Source organism: Pan paniscus, chromosome 4, assembly GCF_029289425.2.
Source record: "Pan paniscus chromosome 4, NHGRI_mPanPan1-v2.0_pri, whole genome shotgun sequence".
Lineage (NCBI taxonomy): Eukaryota > Metazoa > Chordata > Mammalia > Primates > Hominidae > Pan > Pan paniscus.
In genome coordinates, this window is record NC_073253.2 from 105,079,282 (window position 1) to 105,103,104 (window position 23,823).

Consider the following 23,823-nt stretch of genomic DNA (forward strand, 5'->3'; position numbering starts at 1 on the left):
CATCCCTTCTTAAAACAATTTATCTGTTTTGTAAAATGCTGATTTTCTTGGACCATTGTCTCCATAAACTTTTCATAAAGCATCAGTGATTTCACCATACTTCCACCTAAGCTTCACCATAAATTTGATGTTTGTTCTTGTTTAAATTTTAGCATAATTTATATTGCTCTGATAGGGGCTCTTATCAAATCCAAGTCTCACCCTTCTTAGTGCCTCAAACTAGATCCTGTTCAGACATGTTACAATAAGTAAGTATGAGTTTATTTTGATGAAATCCATGCATAGTTTTTTCATGATATGCATTTTCCATGAAACTTTTGAAGACCCCTCTTTTAAGGGAATCACATTGGGATTTAGAGATCCAAATCCTTAGTTTTGCCTCTAAGCAAACTAGAGGAGTATGGGTTTGTCCTTTAATTTCTTAGGGACTCAGTTTCTTAATCTATAAAAAAGGTAGATGTTCAATTAGGTATAACTGTCAAAGAGTCTTCATACAACTTAGTTTCACATAAAATCTCTTGTGCCTGACTCCCTGCTTCTAAATTCATCTTCTACACTTGGTCTTAGCCAAAAGGCCAAGAAGTGATTAAATTCATCTTCTAAGAATGCCTGAATCTGGGGCTTCCATCCCTGGAGTCTGCCCCACTTATAAACAAGGTCTCAGAGCTTCACTGAAGTTCTTTTTATTTTCATAAAAAGATTCATGAGGACATTAAGATGGTTTGCAATCAATCTCTCATTTTTTTCCATAGCTATATTCCATATTTAGTTTGATTTAAAAGTTAAAATCATTAAGTAAGTTATAGCTAGGCAGGCTTAGGTAATTAAAACATTTTTGGAATATCATAATATGCAATTGACTGCTAAGGATTTTTTTCCCTGTTAATTGGAACTTTTAAAAATTGAAATAAGTAGCTATGTGACGAATCTGATTATTCCCTACAGGCATGAAAGAGAAAGTTATTTTAAGGGACTGTAAGCACATCCTGGTTACACAGATTCAGAACTCAGAGGTTATCTTTGGGGCTGTTTGAGAGCAGCTGATTGTTGAAGCCATAACTCCTTAGCAAAGAAGCATCATCCCCTACAAAGGTGGGTTGCACTGAACTCAGGTGAAGGGCACAGGGATGGGAAACACAGGAGATGTGTAATGGCTCAGAGTTGAGACTCCAGAGCCAGTTCTCTTGTGTTTTATTCCCAGGCCCATCCTAGGTCTGCCACTTAGCAGCTGTTTGACCTTGCACAGGTTACTGCCAACCTGGCTTTGGTTTTATCATCCTGAAATGTTGACAGTAGTAAAATCAGCTTCAGAGGATGTTTGGAGTATTCACCGAGTAAATATACAAGGAACCTTACCCATAGTGAGTGTTGTATCTACTTACAAGAGTGAGTGAGCCAGATGGGTTAGATAGTTTAGTATTATAAGACAAAGCATGATCCTTAAGGATTGGGGGAATTGGGGAGGATTTAATGAAGGAAGTGAGTCACTGAGAGGCTAGGTCTTAGAGAATGTCACATGAAAGGCAGAAAGGAGGAAAAGAATATCACAGTGTGTGAAATAAGGTTGTTTAGAACCCCACTATAAGGATTTGAAGAACTCTTTGTCCCTTATATATTTTTTAATTGACTTGAAGTTTTTCTTTATACATTTAAATAATTGCAAAGGATGTTATTTTGGTGTATTGTACATGGTGACTTTTAAAAATAAGCATATCCAATGGGCAGTGGTACTAAATCATGTGTTTTTTAAAAGCCTGCACTAGCTTTTTCTTTAACTGTCAGAAACTTCACATCATTATTTTCTCCTTATAATTACATTCTATTTCTCCACAGAATGTTATCTTAATGTAGTATTTTTGTGGTTCAGAGCCTTGTTATTGGTCAGTCTTTCATTACTTCTCTAAAACAAAAATCGTGTGTGTGTGTGTGTGTGTGTATTTATGTATACAGTTTTAAAAGTCTGTTATAAGGCTGTAAGTATTTTATTTCTTCTGGATTGAGATATAAAGATTATTATTTGTATGCAGTTGGTCAAAAAACATAAATATGTTCCTATTTTAATAATTTTATTTTATAAATTTTAATGAAAACATTTTTCTCAGTGGGTTGTACCTTTTTAATTCCTAATGGATAATGTATCCATTGATGAATGTCACTCATTGCTAGAATGATATATGATTTTATTCTTAATTTTTATTTATATAAATATCAGTGCAAAGGAAAGTTGTTCACATAAATAAGTAGCTGGTAATGGAAGGAGTTTTCTTTTTTTTTTTTTTTTTTTTTTTTAGTATTTATTGATCATTCTTGGGTGTTTCTCGGAGAGGGGGATTTGGCAGGGTCATAGGACAATAGTGGAGGGAAGGTCAGCAGATAAACATGTGAACAAGGGCCTCTGGTTTTCCTAGGCAGAGGACCCTGTGGCCTTCCGCAGTTTTTGTGTCCCTGGGTACTTGAGATTAGGGAGTGGTGATGACTCTTAACGAGCATGCTGCCTTCAAGCATCTGTTTAACAAAGCACATCCTGCACCGCCCTTAATCCATTTAACCCTGAGTGGACACAGCACATGTTTCAGAGAGCAAGGGGTTGGGGGTAAGGCCATAGATTAACAGCATCCCAAGGCAGAAGAATTTTTCTTAGCACAGAACAAAATGGAGTCTCCCATGTCTACTTCTTTCTATACAGACACAACAACAATCTGATTTCTCTTTCCTTTCCCCACACTTCCCCCCCTTCCACTCGACAAAACCGCCATCGTCATCATGGCCCGTTCTCAATGAGCTGCTGGGTACACCTCCCAGACAGGGTGGCGGCCGGGCAGAGGGGCCCCCCACCTCCCTCCCGGACGGGGCGGCTGGCTGGGCGGGGGCTGTCCCCCACCTCCTGGAGGGGGCGGCTGCCGGGCGGAGACACTCCTCACTTTCCAGACGGGGCGGCTGCCGGGCGGAGGGGCTCCTCACTTCTCAGACGGGGCGGCAGGGCAGAGACGCTCCTCACCTCCCAGACGGGGTGGCGGTCGGGCACAGACACTCCTCAGTTCCCAGACGAGGTTGCGGCCAGGCAGAGGCGCTCCTCACATCCCAGACGGGGCAGCAGGGCAGAGGCGCTCCCCACATCTCAGACGATGGGCGGCGCGGGGCAGAGGCGCTCCCCACATCTCAGACGATGGGCGGCCAGGCAGAGACGCTCCTCACTCACTTCCTAGAGGGGATGGCGGCTGGGAAGAGGTGCTCCTCACTTCCCAGACTGGGCGGCTGGGCAGAGGGGCTCCTCACATCTCAGACGATGGGCGGCCAGGCAGAGACGCTCCTCGCTTCCCAGACAGGGTGGCGGCCAGGCAGAGGCTGCAATCTCAGCACTTTGGGAGGCCAAGGCAGGCGGCTGGGAGGTGGAGGTTGTAGCGAGCCGAGATCACGCCACTGCACTCCAGCCTGGGCAACATTGAGCACTGAGTGAGCGAGACTCCGTCTGCAATCCCGGCACCTCGGGAGGCCGAGGCTAGCAGATCACTCGCAGTTAGGAGCTGGAGACCAGCCCGGCCAACACGGCGAAACCCCGTCTCCACCAAAAAAATCCAAAAACCAGTCAGGCATGGTGGTGTGCGCCTGCAATCCCAGGCACTCGGCAGGCTGAAGCAGGAGAATCAGGCATGGAGGTTGCAGTGAGCCGAGATGGCAGCACTACAGTCCGGCCTCCGCTCGGCATCAGAGGGAGACGGTGGAGAGAGAGGGAGAGGGAGACCGTGGGGAGGGGGAGGGGGAGAGGGATTGAAGGAGTTTTCTTATAGGAATATCATTCAGTACTTTGAACTCCTGAGTTAGATGCCATAAGCCACAGACTGATCTATCGTCAAACATTAATTTTAATCAATTATTTTTAAAGATCTACTACCTGACAACCTGATTAGGTATGCTTTCAATTTTGGTGAAAGCAAGCAATTGGAAACCATGTGTTTTGCAGAAATATTTGTTGCTTAGTCATTAAAGTCCAGTCAGACACCAATATATTGAACTGTTTTTGTTCAGTACCCACTAAAGAGGGTGAGAGATATGCTGCTGCTTGTTTTATTTTTTTTATAAGTTAGGAGAAGAAATAGAGTGGTGGAAAAGAAACATCTGTCATGGAGGCAGGTCATTATGAGGAATCTTTTCCTGCCTAAAGGTTCCTTAGAAAGGAGCATGTTTGGGAAAACAGGAAGTAGGTAAGTTCAGAGTAACTGCCAGTGCCACAGATGTGCAGATCAAATATCATGATTAGTTCAGCCAACTTCTCTCCTCTGTCCTAGACCAGCCCAAGCCTGGGACACGGGGAAGGCACCAAAAAACTCCAGTGTTGTGAGCTATTTTATTCACCTCGTAGGGGAGTGTTTTAGTTAGACGTTATTTATTTTATCTATTTTGAGGTTAAAACTGATGTCAGTATTATGATCCCTCCAAAACAGAGCTTCCAAAAAATTCTGTTGTTTCATAACATTAGTACTTCAAAAAAAAACCAAAAAGCCTTACAGTTTTGTTTTATGTTTTTCATTTATTATGTCTTCTTCAAGTATATCATAGTTTATTCGTATAATCTTTACTCAACATTTGCAATTCATATGATCAAAATGCCATACCTTTCCTATTACAGATTTAGTTTTTGACATTTTCATGAGAATTATTGAAATGAAAAGCATAAAATAGGTACACTAGTGCCTAACTCATAAGTTATTGGTAAGTAATAGTAGCTGTTTATCTAGTAGTGTTTTATGAATGGCACAAAGCAGTATATCATCATTTTCTTAAATTTGTGACTTGGAATGAAATTTACTAAAATTTGTATTCATGAAAGCAGATGTTAAAATTTTCACTTGTGGAGAAATAATCAATATGAACATTTACAGACCCAGAAATCGGCAGTGACTCAGACGATAAATTAGATCTTATAATGAATGGTAAATTGAGTGAGTCAACATGGAAAAAAAGATCATCCAGTAGTGGGAATTATTACCATTTTTATTTTGGTACTTTCAGATATAAGTACAGTTTTTTTTTAAAATATGGTCACGATAATATTTTCTTTTTAGAAACATTTAGATATTGACTTAGTTTGTCATTGTTGTGAGAATTTCGTATAAGCATACTTATCGAATTAAGCAGTATATGTTAATTAATAACCATAAGCTTGAGCTTTAAGCTAAGTTGGATAAAGTTTATAAAAACATCACTAAAGTAAGTGCATAATAGCAAAGGTATTTTTATATTTTTGATGATTAAAATACAAAACAAAATGTTTCCAAAATTGAAGAGGGAATATTCAAAATCAGAAGCCCTAGTTTTTTCTGATAGCTATTATTATCCTACTTCTGCAACAAAATGATGATTCTGTCATCCTCTCTGCTCAGACAGATTGGAGGAAAGGAGATGAGAGCAACAATTAGATAGATAACAAGGTTCCCTTTGCCTGAGAGCCAGTATTTTTAAGACACACAGACATTTCTTTGAATCTTAGATGGGTGTTTTGGAGATTTATTTTATGTGGTTTGATAGCTGTGTTAAATTTCAGTTAAACTTTTATTTGCAGACTTAAATATGCCTCTTAGGATTCTCGCCATCACTTGTCTTTTTCCTAGGTGACCGTGGGCCATTTGCTATTGTCCCTCTTGATCTAATGAGTTGTCCTAATCACATTAGGTGCCACTGATAAGATACTGGACTTTGCTGGGATATGAGTGAGGTTCTTTTTTGTCGTTTTTCCCAAGTTGTTGCCTCTCACTCCTATAACTGGTTGAGTGTGGTGAGAGTGGTGTATGATTTATGAGTATATTCCTTGGAAAAGTATACTTTGCATTTCAAAATAGCTAGAATAAAATGATCTGGAGAGGTGGAGAGGGTTGAGCTAACTCTGAGATTCTGCAATTCAGGGTTGAATTAGGCGGCTTCAGATAAATTGTTGAAGGATCTGAGAGAGTTGGTGGTACAGAGGAAGTAAAAGCCTGGGATTTTCCAAAGGCCGTCATTAGTTGTTGCTCAGAGCTATGACTCCAGGGTTTCCATTTGCGTTTTTTGGAGTCCTTACACCCTTGTGGATGTTTCTTTTACCTCATATTTCAGGCATGGCGTGTGTCGGGCTTGCCCTCCAGTTTTTCTTTTAATAATAACAATAATTATTATTATTGTTATTATTATTTTTGCGATGGAGTCTCACTCTGTTGCCCCAGGCTGGAGTGCAGTGGCGCGATCTTGGCTTGCTGCAACCTCTGCCTCCTGGGTTCAAGTGATTCTCCTGCCTTAGCCTCTCAAGTAGCTGGGATTACAGGTGCCCACCACCACACCTGGCTAATTTTTGTGGGGTTTTTTTAGTAAAGACAGTGTTTCGCTATGTTGGGCAGGCTGGTCTCAAATCCTGACTTCACATGATCCACCCACCTCGGCCTCCCAAAGTACTGGAATTACAGGCATGAGCCACCGCACCGGCATGCCCTCCAGCTTTTCTCTCTCCACACGAGGGAGCATGCTTTTTGGTTTCCTTAGACTGGTGCTAAGCAACAGTTAAAAGGGTGATGCCTTTTGTTTTCTGTTCTCTCTCTCCTGATCCACCCAGTGGGGGAAGGCTCTGAGAAGAGCAACATCATTTTGAGAGTGGTGCTAAAACCCTGTAAGCCTGAGTGTTCTGTCCTCCCAAAGCTGTGATACGGCTCAGCCTCCTGACGGTGACCTACTTGGTTTTATTTCTTCTTGCTGTCTCAGAAAATATTCTAAAGATGCTTAATATTATTTTACAAATACAGGTATAAATAATATATATGTGTACTCTTCTGACAAATTTCACACATTACAGACATAAAGTAAAATTCCTCTGGCATCTGTGTCTGTCTCCATCCACTCTTCGGGAGAGGAATTCAGATATATGTGCAAGCATACATGCACCACACGGTCTTACAACTGTAGAAAAGTATAGTATTGTGTTTGTGTCGATTTTCAGCATAGTTTATCATGCTATACAAATGCTACATTTAGCTTTTTTCTTCTGATGTTTCTCTGCCAAGAGAGACAGTTACCTCATTCTTCTCATTTGTGACACAGCATTCCATAACATGGGTGTATGTGATTTTATTTATTCATTTCCCTGTTGAAGGGCGTCTAGCATGTCTTCCCATTTTTTTGTTCCTAGCGCCAGTATGCAGTGAACATGCTGGTGTGTGCCTCCTGGGCTCACCATTATGTACATCTCAGCTAGGTACAGTGGGGAGGAACTGCTGTGCAATAGAGTATCTGTCTTTAATATTAAATATGTATTACTTTCTTGGCTTCTAAGGTGAGTGTGCCATTTTAAAAGAGAGTTTTGGGTTGTTTTAAAGAGTTTTTGGGGTCTGGAAACCTCTTGTGCTTTATTTCACTCAAATAGCTCTTGCAGGATATCAGATTTCAGTTCAGTGCCCTCTGCCCTTAAAAACAAAAACAAAATCTGGAGGTCTTCTCTCTACTCGCTTACTACAAGGCCTCTCCCAGCCCTTGGTCCCAGAGTAACTTGAGCCTTCTCCAGTAGTTGGTCTGCCAGTGAGACATGATGATGTAGTAGTTTAGTCCTGGTTCTGCCAGTCTTGTCCTTGGGCGAGTGATTTCTTCCTCAGCTTAGGGTCAGGACGAAAGGAGTCATTATATGTAAAGCTTGTAGTAAACATATGGTACATAGTAAGCATCAATAACTCTTGGCTCCTGTCATTGCGACATAGCTGCCAATCCTTCACTCAGCATACGTTTACCACCCTTCACTCAGTATACGTTTATTGTACATGTCTACGTGCTGGGAACATGAAGATAAATAAGACATGGTCTCTAGCCTTAGGGAACTTATATTCTAACATGCATGTAACATATATGTAAAATGAAAGTTCTTATTCTCTCATCTTTCCAGCTACTTAAACTTTATCCATAGCCCAGTTTACTTTCCTCCCATGTCAGCTAACTTCTGCATGATAAAGGACAGGCTTTCATATCTTAGCTATTTCTGTCTAACAGTGATTCAGTACTTACCGTGTACCCCAAATGTTGTTAAGAACTGGAATGCAAAGACGGTGTGTAAGACAGTCTGTATCTGTGAGAAGCTAACATTCTGTAGGGAGATTAAAAAAAAAAAAATCCTAGCTCCGGGTGTGAGACTGGAATCTACAGCATCTATAGAACACTCTGATGTAGTGGGACCTTCTGAAGGACTCTTTTTGGCCTCTTTATTACCACTTTTCACCTGTGAACTGGCTCTGTTCTACCTTGCGTTGCCTATGCAAATAAGGATAAACAAATTCCATTCTCTCTTCCAAGGAGGAGAGAATTAGCAGCAAGAGGGCACATATTTCTCTTTGTTAAAACCTGGGAATGGCATCACTCCTTTCTTTCCCTAGTGACTAATCTTGTAAAGTGTTAAAGAGAAGTCTAAGTCCCCCAGAGGGACTTAGAAAGCCCTGGCCATTCATGCCCAGGTGGAGCCACTTTAGTAAAAAAAATAGCATTTTTGCTGCCATGTGATGCACAGGTGAAACAGACCACTGGATACTGCTGGTTTGCATTCCTGCTTCCTGGGAAGTTCTCCCTTCCATTTCATGAGCCTCTTTGGGAAAGGTACAAACTTAGGGAATTACTGACACAGAATAGGAACAGTTGGCAATCCTTTCACTCTCTCACATATACTGATCTTTAAAAAAATAATAAATTATCATTGAGAACTCAGGGATACCTCCTTGCTTTTATGACCATTACAGGTTTTGTTTGGCTTGTTCATAATAAGCATATTAAGTTTAATCTTATTTTAAAAGTCTGTCCTGATACAAACTTTAAATTGATATCTTGCTGAATTGTGAATGGACATAAAGGCTCCTTTTAAAGAGCTTTAAGTGTTTGTTGCCACAACAGGATCTGAGTATAATACTGAGCTTGAGAAAGATGATTTTCTCAACAGAAATACTTTATTATTGCTAGAGGTAGTGTGAAATTATTATTTTTTCCTTGAAGCATGTTCTTTTATAAATGCTTTCTGGAGATACATGAATTAAAATTAATGATGTTCTCTTTTGTTAAGGCTTTATTTCATTTCATGTATTCTGTTGATCTTTGAGACAATATCTAATCTAGAGAGAAGAAAACATAAAATAGTACTAAAAACCCAATGAATTCTTTTAGTAAATTAGAGTTTACTTCTTGTCATCAGCTAAGCTCCCTAGTATTACGTGAGTACTATCATGCTTGGTGCTACATTTTGTGTTTTGGATGTTTTTGGTTCATTTGTAGATGCTTGTCTGTTGTTATTAAAATTCCATATACATTTCATTTTGGCTTTACAAAACTATTTTGGTTAATGTAAGCATACTGAAAAGAGGGTTTGCATTTAGAGTAATGCATTTCGTAGGTCAGAGAAGATACTGTTATTTATCATCAGCTATATGTGTGATTTCTTTTTCAACTTCCCAATAGTGGTGGAGATATTTGGGTCATCTATCTTTGCAGGTCCTTGTAATAATTGTCATCAGGAAATGTACATGTGTAGGTAACTGGCAGGGGTTAGTGGTTCAGACTATGGCCATTAAAAAAAAAAAAGGCATTAGCTGGGTGCAGTGGCACATGCCTGTAGTCCCAGCTACTCAGGAGGCTGAGGTGGGAAGATTGCTTGAGCCCAGGAGTTTGAGGCCAGCCTGAACAACATAGTGAGGCCCTGTCTCTCTCTTTTTTTTTTTTTTTTTTTTAAGTAACATTCCACATTTCCTCACCCATGGAGATGGTACTCATAATAGTTTTATGAATGTAGGAAGAAACTGAAGTTAGCTCCATTCAAGTTGGAAGAGCAGTATATACCGGAAAGAAATTCAGTGAGCATTCTGAAAATTCTGATCCTAGAGGCTTCAGCCCATTTAAGTGTTATTTATCACTAGATTGTTATTTTTATTTTAGAATTTCCATTGTACTTTTCAGATAAATCTATGGTGCCTACACTAACTGCATTTACATTCTTTTTTTTTTTTTTTTAACAGAAATGTCTTAGCCTCTGGAAGGCCATTTTATTCACTAACACATGCTAGGAGGCTTCAGCAATATCCTGCTCCATTCTAGAAAACAGCAATTTGATCCTTTTTTCCTCCTCAGTCATTAACAAGATTATGCATTTGGGGTGAGATGATCCTTCTTGAACAAGTAGCCAGAAATCATTTGTTCCAGTTTCTTCTCAAGGTGCTGAATTAAGTCTCATCTCATAAATCTTGTGGCTTCCTTGATGATGGATTCAAAAAATCATTTCTTGACTTCTATAGGTCCTTGCAGTCCTTCAAGCAATTTGAAGAGTTTTTCATATTTTCGTCTAAAGTGTTGAATTTCCTTCACTAATTGACATTTTATATCAGCATTAATTTCTTCTTGACATTTTGGAAAAGGGAGTATTTCTGTGACTTTTAGGTCATCTCCAGAGAAATTGCTGGTAATGATTCCTCCTACAGGTGCATTTCTACCAGGTTTCTGCATCAGCCCATCTTTGCTGCAACCACTGAAGTCATCAAACCGAGAATCCAATTGGCTTGGTGGAATACCATCTCCTGCCATAAGCATCTTTTCCTTGGACATGGCAGAGCCTCCAATAAGGCTGTCTCCTGCTCTTTGTTTCCTTAACAACAGGGCCATCTTCTGCCTTTTCTGAGATGAAGGACTCTCAGATTCCCTGGGACGTTTAAACACATTTTCAGGTTCTACAGCAACCTTCTCTGCTTTATCAGTCATTGTTTCCAGAAGGACCGATCCAGTATGGCCCAAGGGGGATGGAAGGGAAACTGCCTGCTATGGCGTGCCCTGCCCCAGCCAAATACTGGGAACACTGGGAACCTGTGTGGTGCGCCGGAGTCCTGAGGAGAAGCCTTGTGTTCAGTAGGATCACGGGTGCCAGCCCCGACAATCATGGGGCCTGCATTTACACTCTTTCCCACAAACCTCACAGAGTTAAACTTCCTTTCTTTAACTCTTTGCTGTCACCTTCTGCTAAGCTCTGGGGATTCTACTTGTCTCCTAGGAAAAAGTCTTCCTTACTCCTTTCCTACCTTCTGCATTTTTCCTTTTTTCCTTTCTGAACCTCAGAAAGCGTCAGCTTTATTGAATAGAATGACATCACTCTTTCTTCTTATGACCACTTTCCTAATTGCTCTCTTTAGAAGGTCCTGTAATATCTCTCTCGCACCCTTTTTAAAAAAAATTTCCATAGGTTATTGGGGTACAGGTGGTATTTGGTTACATTAGTAAGTTCTTTAGAGGTGATTTGTGAAATTTTGGTGCACCCATCACCTGAGCAGTATACACTGCACTCTATTTGTGGTCTTTTATCCCTCGCCCCCCTCCAACCCTTCCTCCCAAGTCCCCAAAGTCCATTGTATCATTCTTATGCCTTTGCATCCTCATAGCTTAGCTCCTACATATCAGTGAGAACATAACAGTGTTTGGTTTTCCATTCCTGAGTTACTTCACTTAGAATAATAGTCTCCAGTCTCATGGAGGTCGCTGCAAATGCCATTAATTCATTCCTTTTTGTCTCATACACCCTTGATCTGTATTAAGTGTGTTGGATTTCCTCTTCTCTATCTATGAAATTGACCCAAGGTCTCACTGAGGACCTGAAGATACAATTAAAGTAGAATGACAGAAACTAGTAAACACTTGAGGCTTATCCAAACGAATGTTTGATATGTTAGGGACTTTTTTAAGCTGTCCTCTGCTTTATATAACAAAGGACAAAATGGATCATTTCATAACAAGGGGTCCTAAGAGATAACTAAACTCAACTAAAATTGATTTAACTTCTGGAGAGCTTTCCAGATTATAGTCCACAAATACTAATATGTTAATATCACTTTCAGCCATAAACCATCTCATTAGATCTCCTGTCTCTTTTCCTAGCAATAATACACTGTCACTTGAACCAGCAGAATGTAAACTTTACTGGCTCATAATTTCTGGTCTATAAGGAGAGAATGGTGAAAAAGTGGGCTAGAATGGCTCTTTGGGGAATGGTGATGCAGATGAGAAGTGGACTGGCCTGTAGCTGGGCAGCCCTTTTTTCATTTCATGTCCTGTTTCTCCTCTAGAACTCAGAGAATCATTTACATGTTATACATCATCTACATTTTTCTCATCCCAGCTGCTTCATTCTTTAGTTGAATAATATGCTCCCCTGAATAAGTGCTATCTACCTTCTGATAGTTTTTAAAAAGAAAAGTTGAATTGTCATAGCATTTATTATATGAGAGATGTTAAGACAGGAAGTAGAAAACAAGAAAATGTATGTAACTTTGGAAAGAGTTCTGTATAGTATATTTCAAAAAGGTGAGGCAAGTAATTTCTTTCTATTAATCCATATATATTTTTTTAAATTTAGGAATAGAAGGACAGTCTGTGGAAGTTTCCAATATTGTGGACATCCGAAAAGTATATAACCGTGAGATTGCAATGAAAATTTCTTCTGATATAAAAAGCCAAAATAGATTTTATACTGACCTAAATGGATACCAGGTAATTTTTCCTTTAAAATGTTTAAGTAATGGTTGTATTGGTGTGTAATTCTTATATATAACAATGGCCCAGTTAATTTTGGATCCTTTGAAAAAGTATACTTAAAGTTGCAAATTATTTCTAAAATAAAACTGAATTTTGACAGAAAATTTCGGGTTCTACAGTTAGAAGAAATATTTGGGAGACCATTTTTTTAGAACATCTTTTTGTAAGGATTTATTTGTTCAAAGGGTAAATTTGGTGACCACTATGAATGTTAAATATCTTGATGCTAAAAATATATATATATATGAATTTATCTACCAGAAAGGAAACATAGTTAGGGATTGATGGATTATTTATACTTATTGGGTTTTTTTTTTTTTTGAGACCGAGTCTTGCTCTGTTGCCCAGGCTGGAGTGCAGTGGCATGATCTCAGCTCACTGCAGCCTCTTACTCCCAGGTTCAAGCGACTCTCCTGCCTCAGCCTCCCAAGTCGCTGGCACTACAGGCACACACCACTACACCCAGCTAATTTTTGTATTTTTAGCAGAGACACGGTTTCACCATGTTGGCCAGGCTGGTCTCGAACTCTTGGACTCAAGTGATCTGCCCACCTCGCCCTTTCAAAGTGCTGGGATTGTGGGCATGAGCCACTGTGCCCGGTCTGTTTTTGTATTAGTCCATTCTCACACTGCTATAGCGAAATACCCGAGACTGGGTAATTTATAAAGGAAAGAGGTTTAATTGACTCACAGTTCTGTATGACTGGGGGGGGGGGGGGTAGCCTCAGGAAACTTACAATCGTAGAGGAAGGGGAAGCAGACAAGTCTTACATGGCTGCAGGCAAGAGAGAGAAAAGCCCAGGGGAACTGCCATTTATAAAACCATCAGATCTCGTGAGATCTCCCTCACTATCAAAAGAACACCATGGGGGGAACCACCCCCATGATCTAGTCTCTGCCCACCAGGTCTCTCTCTCAACACCTGGGGATTACAATTCAAGATGAGATTTGGGTGGGGATACAAAGTCTATATTAGTTGTCCTCATAAGGAATTGATCCATACCTATTAAGTTTGTTCCCTATATATTGGTTTAATGTATGATCTAATAATGGGCCCTTGTAAATTTCAGGAAAACTCTTCCTCTATATGTGTGTGTGTGTATACCATTATACATACACAGACACACATGTATACATATACATAGGTATATCTATTCAGAAATGGGCAGGTATATATTTAATCAAAATTTTCATGAAATGTTTCAAATTGTAGTAAGGAAACTGATTTATACAATCTTATCAGGTTGTCAATTCTCCAATTTAATAGAGCACTTTTGATTGTTACCTAAATCTCTGTTTTCTGAGTGTATGTGTTTGATAACATATCTTTGAAATACCATTAAAACCATGAGCATGTTTTTAAAACAAGTGTTGTAGAAATTTCTGGCTGTGAATAGAAATAATTTTACAATAAACACTTTGATTTTCAACTGGGGGTGGGTGAAAAAGATTTTAATAATTTTCTCTTCTATGATTTCCTGCAAAAGTTAAATTTAAACTTTTTCCAAAACATAAAAATTGCAGCATACATTCTGAATTAGCATGTTAATTCGACTACAGCCATTTGGATTCCAAATAAAATCTCAACTTTATGGTGATTCATTTTTTTATGTACAAAAGAAAGTATTTTCTTAAAATTATACAAAACCAGTTATTTGTATTTTTGGGTGTAGACATGAATGAGAAACTTAGTAAAACCGAATAACTAAAAAGGTGAATTTTCTTTTTGAGGATGGAATGTTTGACTAAAAAAGAAAATATTACTTTTAAGTCTGTAATATTTCTGCTTTTAAAATTGACCATTTTTTAAGCTTTGGATATAGTAGTACTTGGGCAAAACTAGGTATCTAGCTCCACCAGTGGGGAATCGGGGTAGCAACAAAACGATTGTGGTAGTTTTACATTTTTTAAAATAAGTTTACATTTACAAGTTAATTGGGTTTGGAAAGGAGAAATAGAGAATTCTTTTAAGGTAGCTTTACTTTTTTTTTTTTTTCTTTAAACATTTTACAGTTGTAGCTTTATCAGTTTATTAATTTCCCAAGGCTGCCATACAAATGGAATCACGTAAAACAACAAAACTTTATTCTTTCACAGTTCTGGAGACTAGATTTCTAACATCAGGGTGTTGGCAGGGCCATATTCCCTCCAAAAGCTATAGGGAAATAACCTTCCTTGCCCTTTCCCAGCTTCTAGTGGTTGCCTATGCTTGGCATTCCTTGGTTTGTGTATGCATCACTCCCATCTCTACCTCTTTTGTCATACAGCGTTCTCCCTATGCCTCTTGTATCTGTCTGTCTGTGTCCAAATTTCTCTCTTCTTGTAAAGATGCCAGTCATTAGGTTAGGTCCCAACATAATCCAGAATGACCTCATCTATTTCTGCAGAGGCTGTATTTCAAAATAAGATCACATTCATGGGTTGTGGGTGTACAGGAATTTGAGAGAGGGAGGCATTATTCAACCTAGTACAACCAGTAATTTGAGGGAGACATTGCAGGGTTGTTGGGAAGATTAAAGATCACATTTGTGAAATACTCCGGACCATGCCTTTCGTTAATGGGCACTTAATACATGTTAACTATTACGGTAACTTTGTACCTCTTCTTTTCTTCACTTTTATGTCCAACTTTCATGAGTTTAAATGAGGAGATGACATTTTTATGTGGTATCATTGAGATTCACTGATAATAGGGTTCTGAGCTTAGAGTCAGTCACTGTGACCCAGATGGGCTTTGGGGTTACCGGCAGTCTTTCTCTAAAAGTAGAGTCATATTTCAAACATTCAGGTACTAGGCTGCAAGGAATTGGAATTTGGAACTATCTACATTGAAACTAATCAAAAAGAGTAAGCACTGAATGATTTTTAAATATAAATATGCATTTGATTTTAACATAATATCTTAGAAGATTTGGTGCAGAGACCTGTGGTATTTATTAAAACCAATTCAAGAATAATAAGAGATATTTCTTGAAAGGGGATAGAGAGCTATTATACTTAGCATTCATTACAAAAGCAGTATGTTAGATTTAGATGAGAAATGAATACTTAATACCTTTATAATTTGTTTTATGCAAATATTGGAGAGCTAGAAGACTTTTAAGCATTTTTATTCTGAATTTAAATAGGAATGCCTATTTTAAAAATCTGGACAAGTTCTACCTTTCCCACCTAAAAATTGTTTTCTAATATCCTTGTGGTTTTTCTTCATATTGTTTTAAATAATGTTTTAATTTTTAAATTATTTCTTCCACTGAATAAAAAGGAAGCTTTGTCTTTTTCTCTTGGGAAGAAAAATCACCTGTCCTCAAGTTTTTAAAAGAACATATGTAAATATCACTTTTTGTAGATGGAATTGTTGTGTTTTATAGATTCAACCTAGAATGACACTGAGCAAATTGCCTCTTCAAGCAAATGTCTATCCCATGACCACAATGGCCTATATCCAGGATGCCAAACATCGTTTGACACTGCTCTCTGCTCAGTCTTTAGGGGTTTCGAGTTTGAATAGTGGTATGTATTGCTTACACTCTTTTTCACTCTGAAAGGTTTCAATTCCAGCTGTATACTTTTTCTATTGGTCAGATGTGGTATAATCTCTAGTTAAAACCTCCCTGTCTTCTTTTCAGCTTTTTTCTTTCAACAACCAGACTACTAGTTAAGTTTGGGTTTTGTGAGAACAACATAAAAAGATGAATCTCCTAAATCTTCAGATGAAGAACAGGAGACCTAAAATTCCATGTCAAGATTTCTTTTTAAAGATAATTTGCTTCTCCTAATAGTATGTATTTTGCAGAAGTCTCCATCATCATTATGATTTAACGGATATGGAAACTCAGATTCAGAGGTTTAGATAAGTTGCCTACGTTTGCAAAGTTGGGAAGTTGTGGTTCAAACTTAGGTCCTTCTCTGAATCATGGTCTTTCTATTCTGCTACCACCTGAAAGAAGGAAGGGAGTAGAAATGATAGAGATATGGGGATAAAGAGGTGTGGCTTTGAGGATTCCAAAAGAGAGAAAGTGATGCACAGAAAGTGAGAGAAAATAGTCAATAGACACTGATTAATTTTTGCAAGTCTTTCTATTGAGAGACTTTGATCCTTTATAATACATATTTTTAATTGGTTATCATACATGTTATCATTGGTCTTCTTACATTCTAAGAGTTGGTAGAGATACATATCTGAAGGAGCCAGATAATAACTGGGTGCAGATTCCTGGTGTGTCCTTTGACACAAGCCCCCTTTTTACATGAGGCGTATACATGCATTCTGTAACTTACACACACACACAAAAACTGCTACTTCTCATTTTTCTTTGTGGCCTTCATTAGATAAGATCATGTAAACTCATGCCATAAAGACATGAATTCGATTTTGAAAGTAGTAATGGCTCCACATCAGGGATCCAGTAGGGAGGGTTAGAGACTTGAGCAAACTGAAGAGCATGTTCCCGATGTGCAGTGGGGCAGCATTGTTGCTGTGTGGTTAGGGGCCCAGTGTTGCTAAATTCAATTTTTTTTTGAAGAAGAGTCCAGAAGTCTGGAATTTTACGTGAAGTTGTTCAATCTGTAAAATATTGATATAATTTTTTAAAAAACACTATGTTGAGAAAACATAAAACATCTTTGTGCCGTACGTGACTCTTGAGCCACTCATTTTTAAACACTGCCTTAAATTCTCAAAGCTGTGCCCTAAATGGAGGACTAGACAGTAAGACTCAAGCCGTGATTAACAAAGCAGCATTATCTCACTTCCTGGTAAAGACAAGCTAAGAAATAAAGTTCCTCTGTTTCTGCTCTAGCCACCAAATACCTTAGTATATGAATTAAAGCAATTCGAGTACAATCCAGGAAATCACTAAGTGCCAGTCACATGTTATATGTACCAACATTTGGAGACAGGAGAAGAGTTAGAAATTACCAAGACGTTGATATGCCAATTTGGGTGTGAAGTGACAAGCTGTAGATAGGTATGATCTATCTACAGCTTGTCACTTCCCGCCCAATTTAATCCCTGCGCCCGGGGGCTAAATCTTGGACAATTGTCTTTTAAATTATGAAGGTAGTGACAATGAGATTTTTACTCATCTCTGGTAGTTTTAGGTACTAGATACGTAAACTCAGAAGAAAGAATCTAAACAGACTTGTTACGACTATGTAATAGTAGTAATTGTTAAAGTCGTTTGTGTTTGCTATTTCCCTTTTGTACCAAATGATCATTTAATATAGTAATGGATATGAATGAATATGCGTGTATGTTTAAGTATATAACTTCAGTTTTCTAAGTCTTATTTGAGCATTAGCTTAAATGTGTGTGTGTGTGTGTGTGTATATGTACACATATGGCTCTAGTTTTTTTTATTTTTTAATTTCATAATGTATTGATTAGCTTACAACTTGAGCTAGAGGAAATATGGAAATATTGCATAGCAAATGAAGGAACCAGGTATGACCCCTTTTAAGCCAGAGAGGCAGGACAGCGGTGCTGCTGCTAACACAATATCAGAGAAGCAAGGGAGTATATCATGAGTGTGTCCACATTCTAGGGCTTCTTCAGAGACCTGCTTCATATCAAGTAACCTAAATTTTATTTGCAAACCTTTTTTAGACCTACCCATCTGTGTGTATTTTACTACTCTGTGTGATGTACATTTCCTAATAAACCTCATAAGCATTTTTGATTCCAAATGGTGCTACTAAAAGTTTCGGAGAACTTAATTTACTCTTTAGGTTAATGTTTTGGAAAAAAAGTTTCATTTAAATTTTGATCTGTCCTGTCTCACTTTTAAATTTCTTATCAGATATTGTGAAACATTACTAAAGAAACACAGAAATACTATCCTGTTTTATGAATTTTTAGTAGCTACTTTGAGCTACTATCAAGAGAAAGCCCATGGTGTAGTGGGTTGTATAAATCCACCTCCTTGACTAGAGAGGAAATTTAGAGCAAGACATCATGGCTGCTACTTAAGTGATGCTCAATGAATGTCAGTATTAAATTATTCTGGTCAGTTTTGCTTGTTTGTTTGTTTGTGTGTTAGGTCAGATTGAAGTTATCATGGATCGAAGACTCATGCAAGATGATAATCGTGGCCTTGAGCAAGGTATCCAGGATAACAAGATTACAGCTAATCTATTTCGAATACTACTAGAAAAAAGAAGTGCTGTTAATACGGTATGAAAAAATAACTAGCATGATCTGATATTGATTGTTCTTTGTCACCCAAAACTTGAAATTATGACTTTCCACTTTTAAAATTTTAAAAATCATTTCCAATATTGAGATTTCTTTATAGTAGATGTGGCCCACATTCACAGAAAGAGAACTTCAGTTATAAATATCGTGTAAGATTTGCACTTAGGTCTTTTTATTTTTTATGTTTGCTTATTATGTAGATAAAAAATAATGACAGGAAATCAGTTTGGGTAAATATTCCTGAAACTATTTTGAAAGACATAAGAACTGAAAAATTGAGCTAAATAAAAGTTAAAGAATAGAACTTAGTCATATACTTAGGAGATTACATTTGGTAAACTTTATTTGAAATCTTAGTAAAATTTATTTGGAATCTTAGTGTACTTATTCTAGTGTTAGACTCTTCAGTTGAAAATGTATTTATATGTAGGTTTTCTATGTTTGATTTTTATTCCTCAAAGCAAAAATCTAGTACTCTGTGTTGAATGGTCTGGCAAAAGCCCAGCTGGACCTGAATGACCTGACGATATGCTTGTTCAGGCAAAGTTATCTTCAGAGTTCTCCATAAGTTATTGATCCACCCACCTTGGATAGCCCTGAACATGGGCTTTTTCTTTTTGCTCTATTCTCCTTTCTGCACCTGACCATTGCAAGTCCTTTCTGTTCTTTTCAGCCAGTGATCGTACCTTTCACTTTATAGAGAGAACAGCCATTAGACAGGGCTCTCTGTTCCAGTTATCTAACATCTACTCCCACCCTTCCCATCTTTCCTCCTGTTACGTTTAAAAGACACTTTACAGTCCATCATCCTAGGCAGGTCCCACCACTTGTCCTTGGAACTTACTCTCTTCACCCACCTCAGCATCCTTTTACTGTTCATTCTCTCTCTCTCTCTTTCTCCCTTGCTCCTCATATCCAACACTTCCTGGGAGATTCTTTCTGTTAGCTTTTGAACACTCTTTGTTTTCTTCTATTAAAAGTAGAAATGGAATACAGCCTTACTTCAGACTCTTATTTCCATTTCCTGTAAGCTGCTATCCTCTTCTCTCCTACCCAATTGAGCCAGAGTTTATGAGATGAGTTTATTTCATCACTTCCTTCTCACAATCCATTTGTTTCAGTCTGGCTTTAGCCTCCATCATATTCTGAAAGAGCTCTTTCCGATGTCAGTAGATCCAGTGGATATTGACTTTCGTCATCTTACTTCACCTTTCAGCAGTATTTGACACTGGCCATTGTCACTCTGTAAAATACTGCCTTGCCAGGGCTTCTATGGAGCTATGCAGTTTGGTTTTCCTCCTACCTGTCTGGCAGTTCTTTATCTCTCTAATAGTTCTCTACTCAGCCATTAAATCTTAGAGCTCTCAAAGCATGTCCCCTGGCCTTCTCCTTTTCTTATTTTTTATGCTATCCCTTGGCAATCTCTTCTACTCCTCTGGTTTTGTTTGCATCCTCCACACAGGTAGAAGCCACTAATACATATCTCCAACTTAGGCTTGTGTCTGACCTCCTGATTTATCTATCTAATTGCTTCCTGATATTCTCTGTTTAGAAGGACACCTCAAGTTTGACATATCCAAAACACTCATAATCTCTCTTCTCTCCCAAACCTGGCCCATTTTCAGTGTTCCCCCCAGTCAACAGCCACCGCCATCCATACAACTCCAAGACAGACATGAGTTCTGCCTGATAGACACTTCTCCCCATCAGCCTTTTCTCACAGAGTAATTGCCATCACCTATCTATCTCATTGCCTGAATATTTCAAATTTGTAATCTTCTTTACTTCCACCACCCTAATCTAAAGTGACTTCCTGTATTTCCTGGGTCTAGCCTATACACATCCACCCTGTCTCTTTCTGCCGTATGTCTGTTCTTAACCCAGAAGGCAGATTGGGGTTTTTTTTGTTTTTTTCAAAGCCAAATCTAACTATTGCTTCCTGTTGAACCCTCTGATATCTTCTCATTGCTATCAGTATAAAAGTCAAAATTTCTTACCATGGCCTCCAGAGCCCCTCATGATATGGGCCCTGCATGTCCCCTAGGCATTGGCATTGGCATTGGCATGCCTTTTACTGTGTCTGCTTTAGGCCCACTGGTTTCCTTTAAGTCCCAAGTACTTTCCATCCCCTCCTCCCCACAGCACTTTTGCACATGGCCTGTTATCCTCTGCCTTAGAGACTCTTGGTGATAGTTCCGGTTAGTGCTTACTTCGTCAGCTGCTTCTGGACCAGGTTAAAAGCCCTTCCCCTATGCTGCCTCCAAACTGTGCATCTCACCTTCCTGCAAGTGTGCGATTATTTGATCCTGTCTTCTCCCCTCCTTTGGACCATAAACTCCATGAGAGTGGGGATTGTGCCTTTCTTAGCTTCTAGGATTGTTCCTGGCAGAGGACATGCCTAATATATGTCATATGAATGAATATCCAAATGCATAGATGAATGAGCTGTTAGAGTACATTTTGCCACTGTATTTATTGCAATTTCTGCCTATTACCTTATCTTCATATGCATGTTGCATTCCTCCTACTAGATTCCAGGGACTTGTTGCCTTCATTTTCATTTGTCCTTATATTTGGTAGACATTCTTTAAACAAAATACTAGTTGATTGAATGAAATAGCAACAGCTAATTAAAGCAAAAATTCTTCCAGTATTTAGAATATTTTAGAAAAAAGAATTAGTATCCACTTTAGATGTCAAGAGCCATACCATTCTTGAGACTCATATTTTAAATCAATCACTGACAAGATAGCTTAGTTTTAAGGACTAAATCTGCATAGGAAAATCATTGTCTGAGTGCTGACAGCTACTGTCTTTTGCTCCTCCTGAAAAAGTTTCTCGCTTATATGACTTTATATTGACACTAATCTATAAAACTTCTGTTAACTGCAACAATAAAAATGTTCACATCAAATCTATAAAGCTTTGACTTAGAAGTGAAATAATTTGTTTATTCCCATTCAGAACTCCTTGGATAGTAATTGATTTAAATTTAATTTGATGTTTTTATGTTGATTAAATTTTTCTTTTACTCAAGTATAGATTCTGGGTCTTCAATTAATGGTTTCTTTTAAATAAGAAATGAACTAGAGAAGAGAAAATACATTTTAATGTCTAGTGAAAATAATTAAAAAGACACTTAATTGATGAAAGTTAATACCATGTAACTTGAATTTTCTAGAAAGAGTTCTTAATTTCAACTCAGACTCAAATATCTAAAATAATGATGGAGGGAAGTGAAGTAGGGGGATACTCCCTGAATAGGAAGAGATTTTAATGGGAAGCCCTGAGCATGACAGAGCCTCATGGAAATAATCCCAAGCTGACTAAGTGGAAGTAAGTCCTGTCCTCAGAGAATTCTGCAGAGAGTCAGTAAAAACAAGGACTTGGATGATATCCACTGTGTAATATGTGCAGGTGTCCAGTGAGGACTGTGGCTGCACGAGGTTGACCATCATTTATGCTAATCATCCTCAAAGCCAATAGAAATGGAAAATAGGATTCATCTCTTTGGCATTGCCAGGGTTTGAATGTGTCCCCCAAAAGTTCATGTGTTGAAAACTTGGCTACCATTGTGGTAATGTTGGGAGTGGGACCTTTGGGAGGCTTTTGGGTCATGGGGGATCTGCCTCATGAATGAATTAATGCCATTATCATGGGAATGGGTTAGTTATTGCAGGAGTGGCTTTGTTATAAAAATGAGCTCTCTTGCACTCTCTTGCCTTTTCACCATGTGATAATGCAGCAAGAAGGCCCTCACCAGATGCCAGTGCCATGCTCTTGGAATTCCCAGTCTCCAGAACTGTGAGCTGAATAAACTTCTTTTATAGATAAATTATCCAGTCTGTGGTATTCTGTTATGGCAGCAGAAAATGGACTAAAAACAGGCATTGACGGCTTTAGGATTTGTTTCTTTGACGGTTTATCCTTACCCCTTTCCTGCTACTGGTTGGTTAATGAGGCACTGAGCTAGGAACCCTGTAAGTGTTCAAGTGTTAAAATTGTGTTGTTGTACCTTTAAATATAAGGAGAAGAAATTGGGAGAGATCAGATTAAAATATTAAATACTTATATGGTTTAGAAAAGTGACAGCATAAGGGAGGTCAACCAGGTTTAAGGGTAAATACTTAGGTGACCAGAAGATCTACAGTAAACTTGAGGACACATCCCACCAAGACCCACAACTCAGCTCCAGCTGATTGTTTCCACATAGGACTGAATGCCTGCCCAGGGTGACACAGATTTCCAGTTTCTTGGGTAAAAAACAAAAAATGTGTTTTGGGTTTTTTGAGGTTGCTTTTTTAGTATGAATTTTTTATTAAAGAGTTGGCTTAAAAACAAAAAAAAATTTTAATACCATACAGACCTACCAAAATGTGTTATCTACAAATTTGCCCCACAGTCTTCAGTCCTGGGCTACAGATACTTACCTCTAAATGTTATGATTCAATGTATTATTCTTCATTTTCTCTCCTCCTTCCTCTTTGTCTTTCTTACCCCACCCTTTCTCTCTAGTGTTCTTCTTTCATTTATTTATATTGCATTTGCTTATTAAATTAATAGATTTACTTCAACAGACATTTATTAAGTTCCCACCATGTTTCAAGTCAAACTGAATAAACAAGGGTAACTTAAAAAATGGTCTCTTACTATCTCACCATGATTTAACAGGATCGTTTAACTCAAAGTGAGCTTAATAAAGGGCACCAAGAAGTCTGGCAAGAAGTTCTGACTCATGGAATAAGGGCCGGAACCCAGTGAGGAAGAGCTGTACTTTGTGTGGTTTGGATCAGAAGGTGCTAGAAACCTTCTTTAATGTCAGACAGGCTGCAGAGAGAAAGCTACACTTACACAGTCTGAAACCTTCCAACCAACAAGAAATTAAATAAGGTTTATAGTACTAGATTAGTTAAGTACAAGGCTGGGGTATTCATTTATAACTTAAACACATAAAATTTCCTGTAGAAAACATGTTTTTAAAACTTTGGGTTTATCATATGATTTACAGTGGAAAGGTTACCTTTGTAGAGATTAATTTAAATATTGATGGTTCAACAGTTAATGTCTTGTTG

General features: G+C 38.3%; 2 protein-coding genes across 2 annotated transcripts in view; one reads left to right on the top strand and one right to left on the bottom strand.

The window, feature by feature from the left end:
• The window catches only part of MAN2A1 (mannosidase alpha class 2A member 1), a 184,949-nt gene that overhangs the window by 144,359 nt on the left and 16,767 nt on the right, over window positions 1-23,823 (top strand). The window contains exons 17-19 of the mRNA XM_003826756.5: window positions 12,377-12,510; window positions 15,927-16,068; window positions 18,597-18,730. Of these exons, the coding sequence (XP_003826804.2) occupies window positions 12,377-12,510; window positions 15,927-16,068; window positions 18,597-18,730 (410 nt within the window). The remainder of the gene's footprint in view (window positions 1-12,376; window positions 12,511-15,926; window positions 16,069-18,596; window positions 18,731-23,823) is intronic.
• Window positions 1,934-12,259, bottom strand: LOC103783005 (cancer/testis antigen family 45 member A10-like). The gene has a single exon (XM_055112524.2). The coding sequence runs from the start codon at window positions 10,732-10,734 to the stop codon at window positions 10,255-10,257; it is 480 nt and encodes a 159-aa protein (XP_054968499.1). The 5' UTR covers window positions 10,735-12,259; the 3' UTR covers window positions 1,934-10,254.

Bases quoted from the DNA above. Each gene is read 5' to 3' on its own strand.
- LOC103783005 (XM_055112524.2), bottom strand. From the start codon at position 10,734: ATGACTGATAAAGCAGAGAAGGTTGCTGTAGAACCTGAAAATGTGTTT.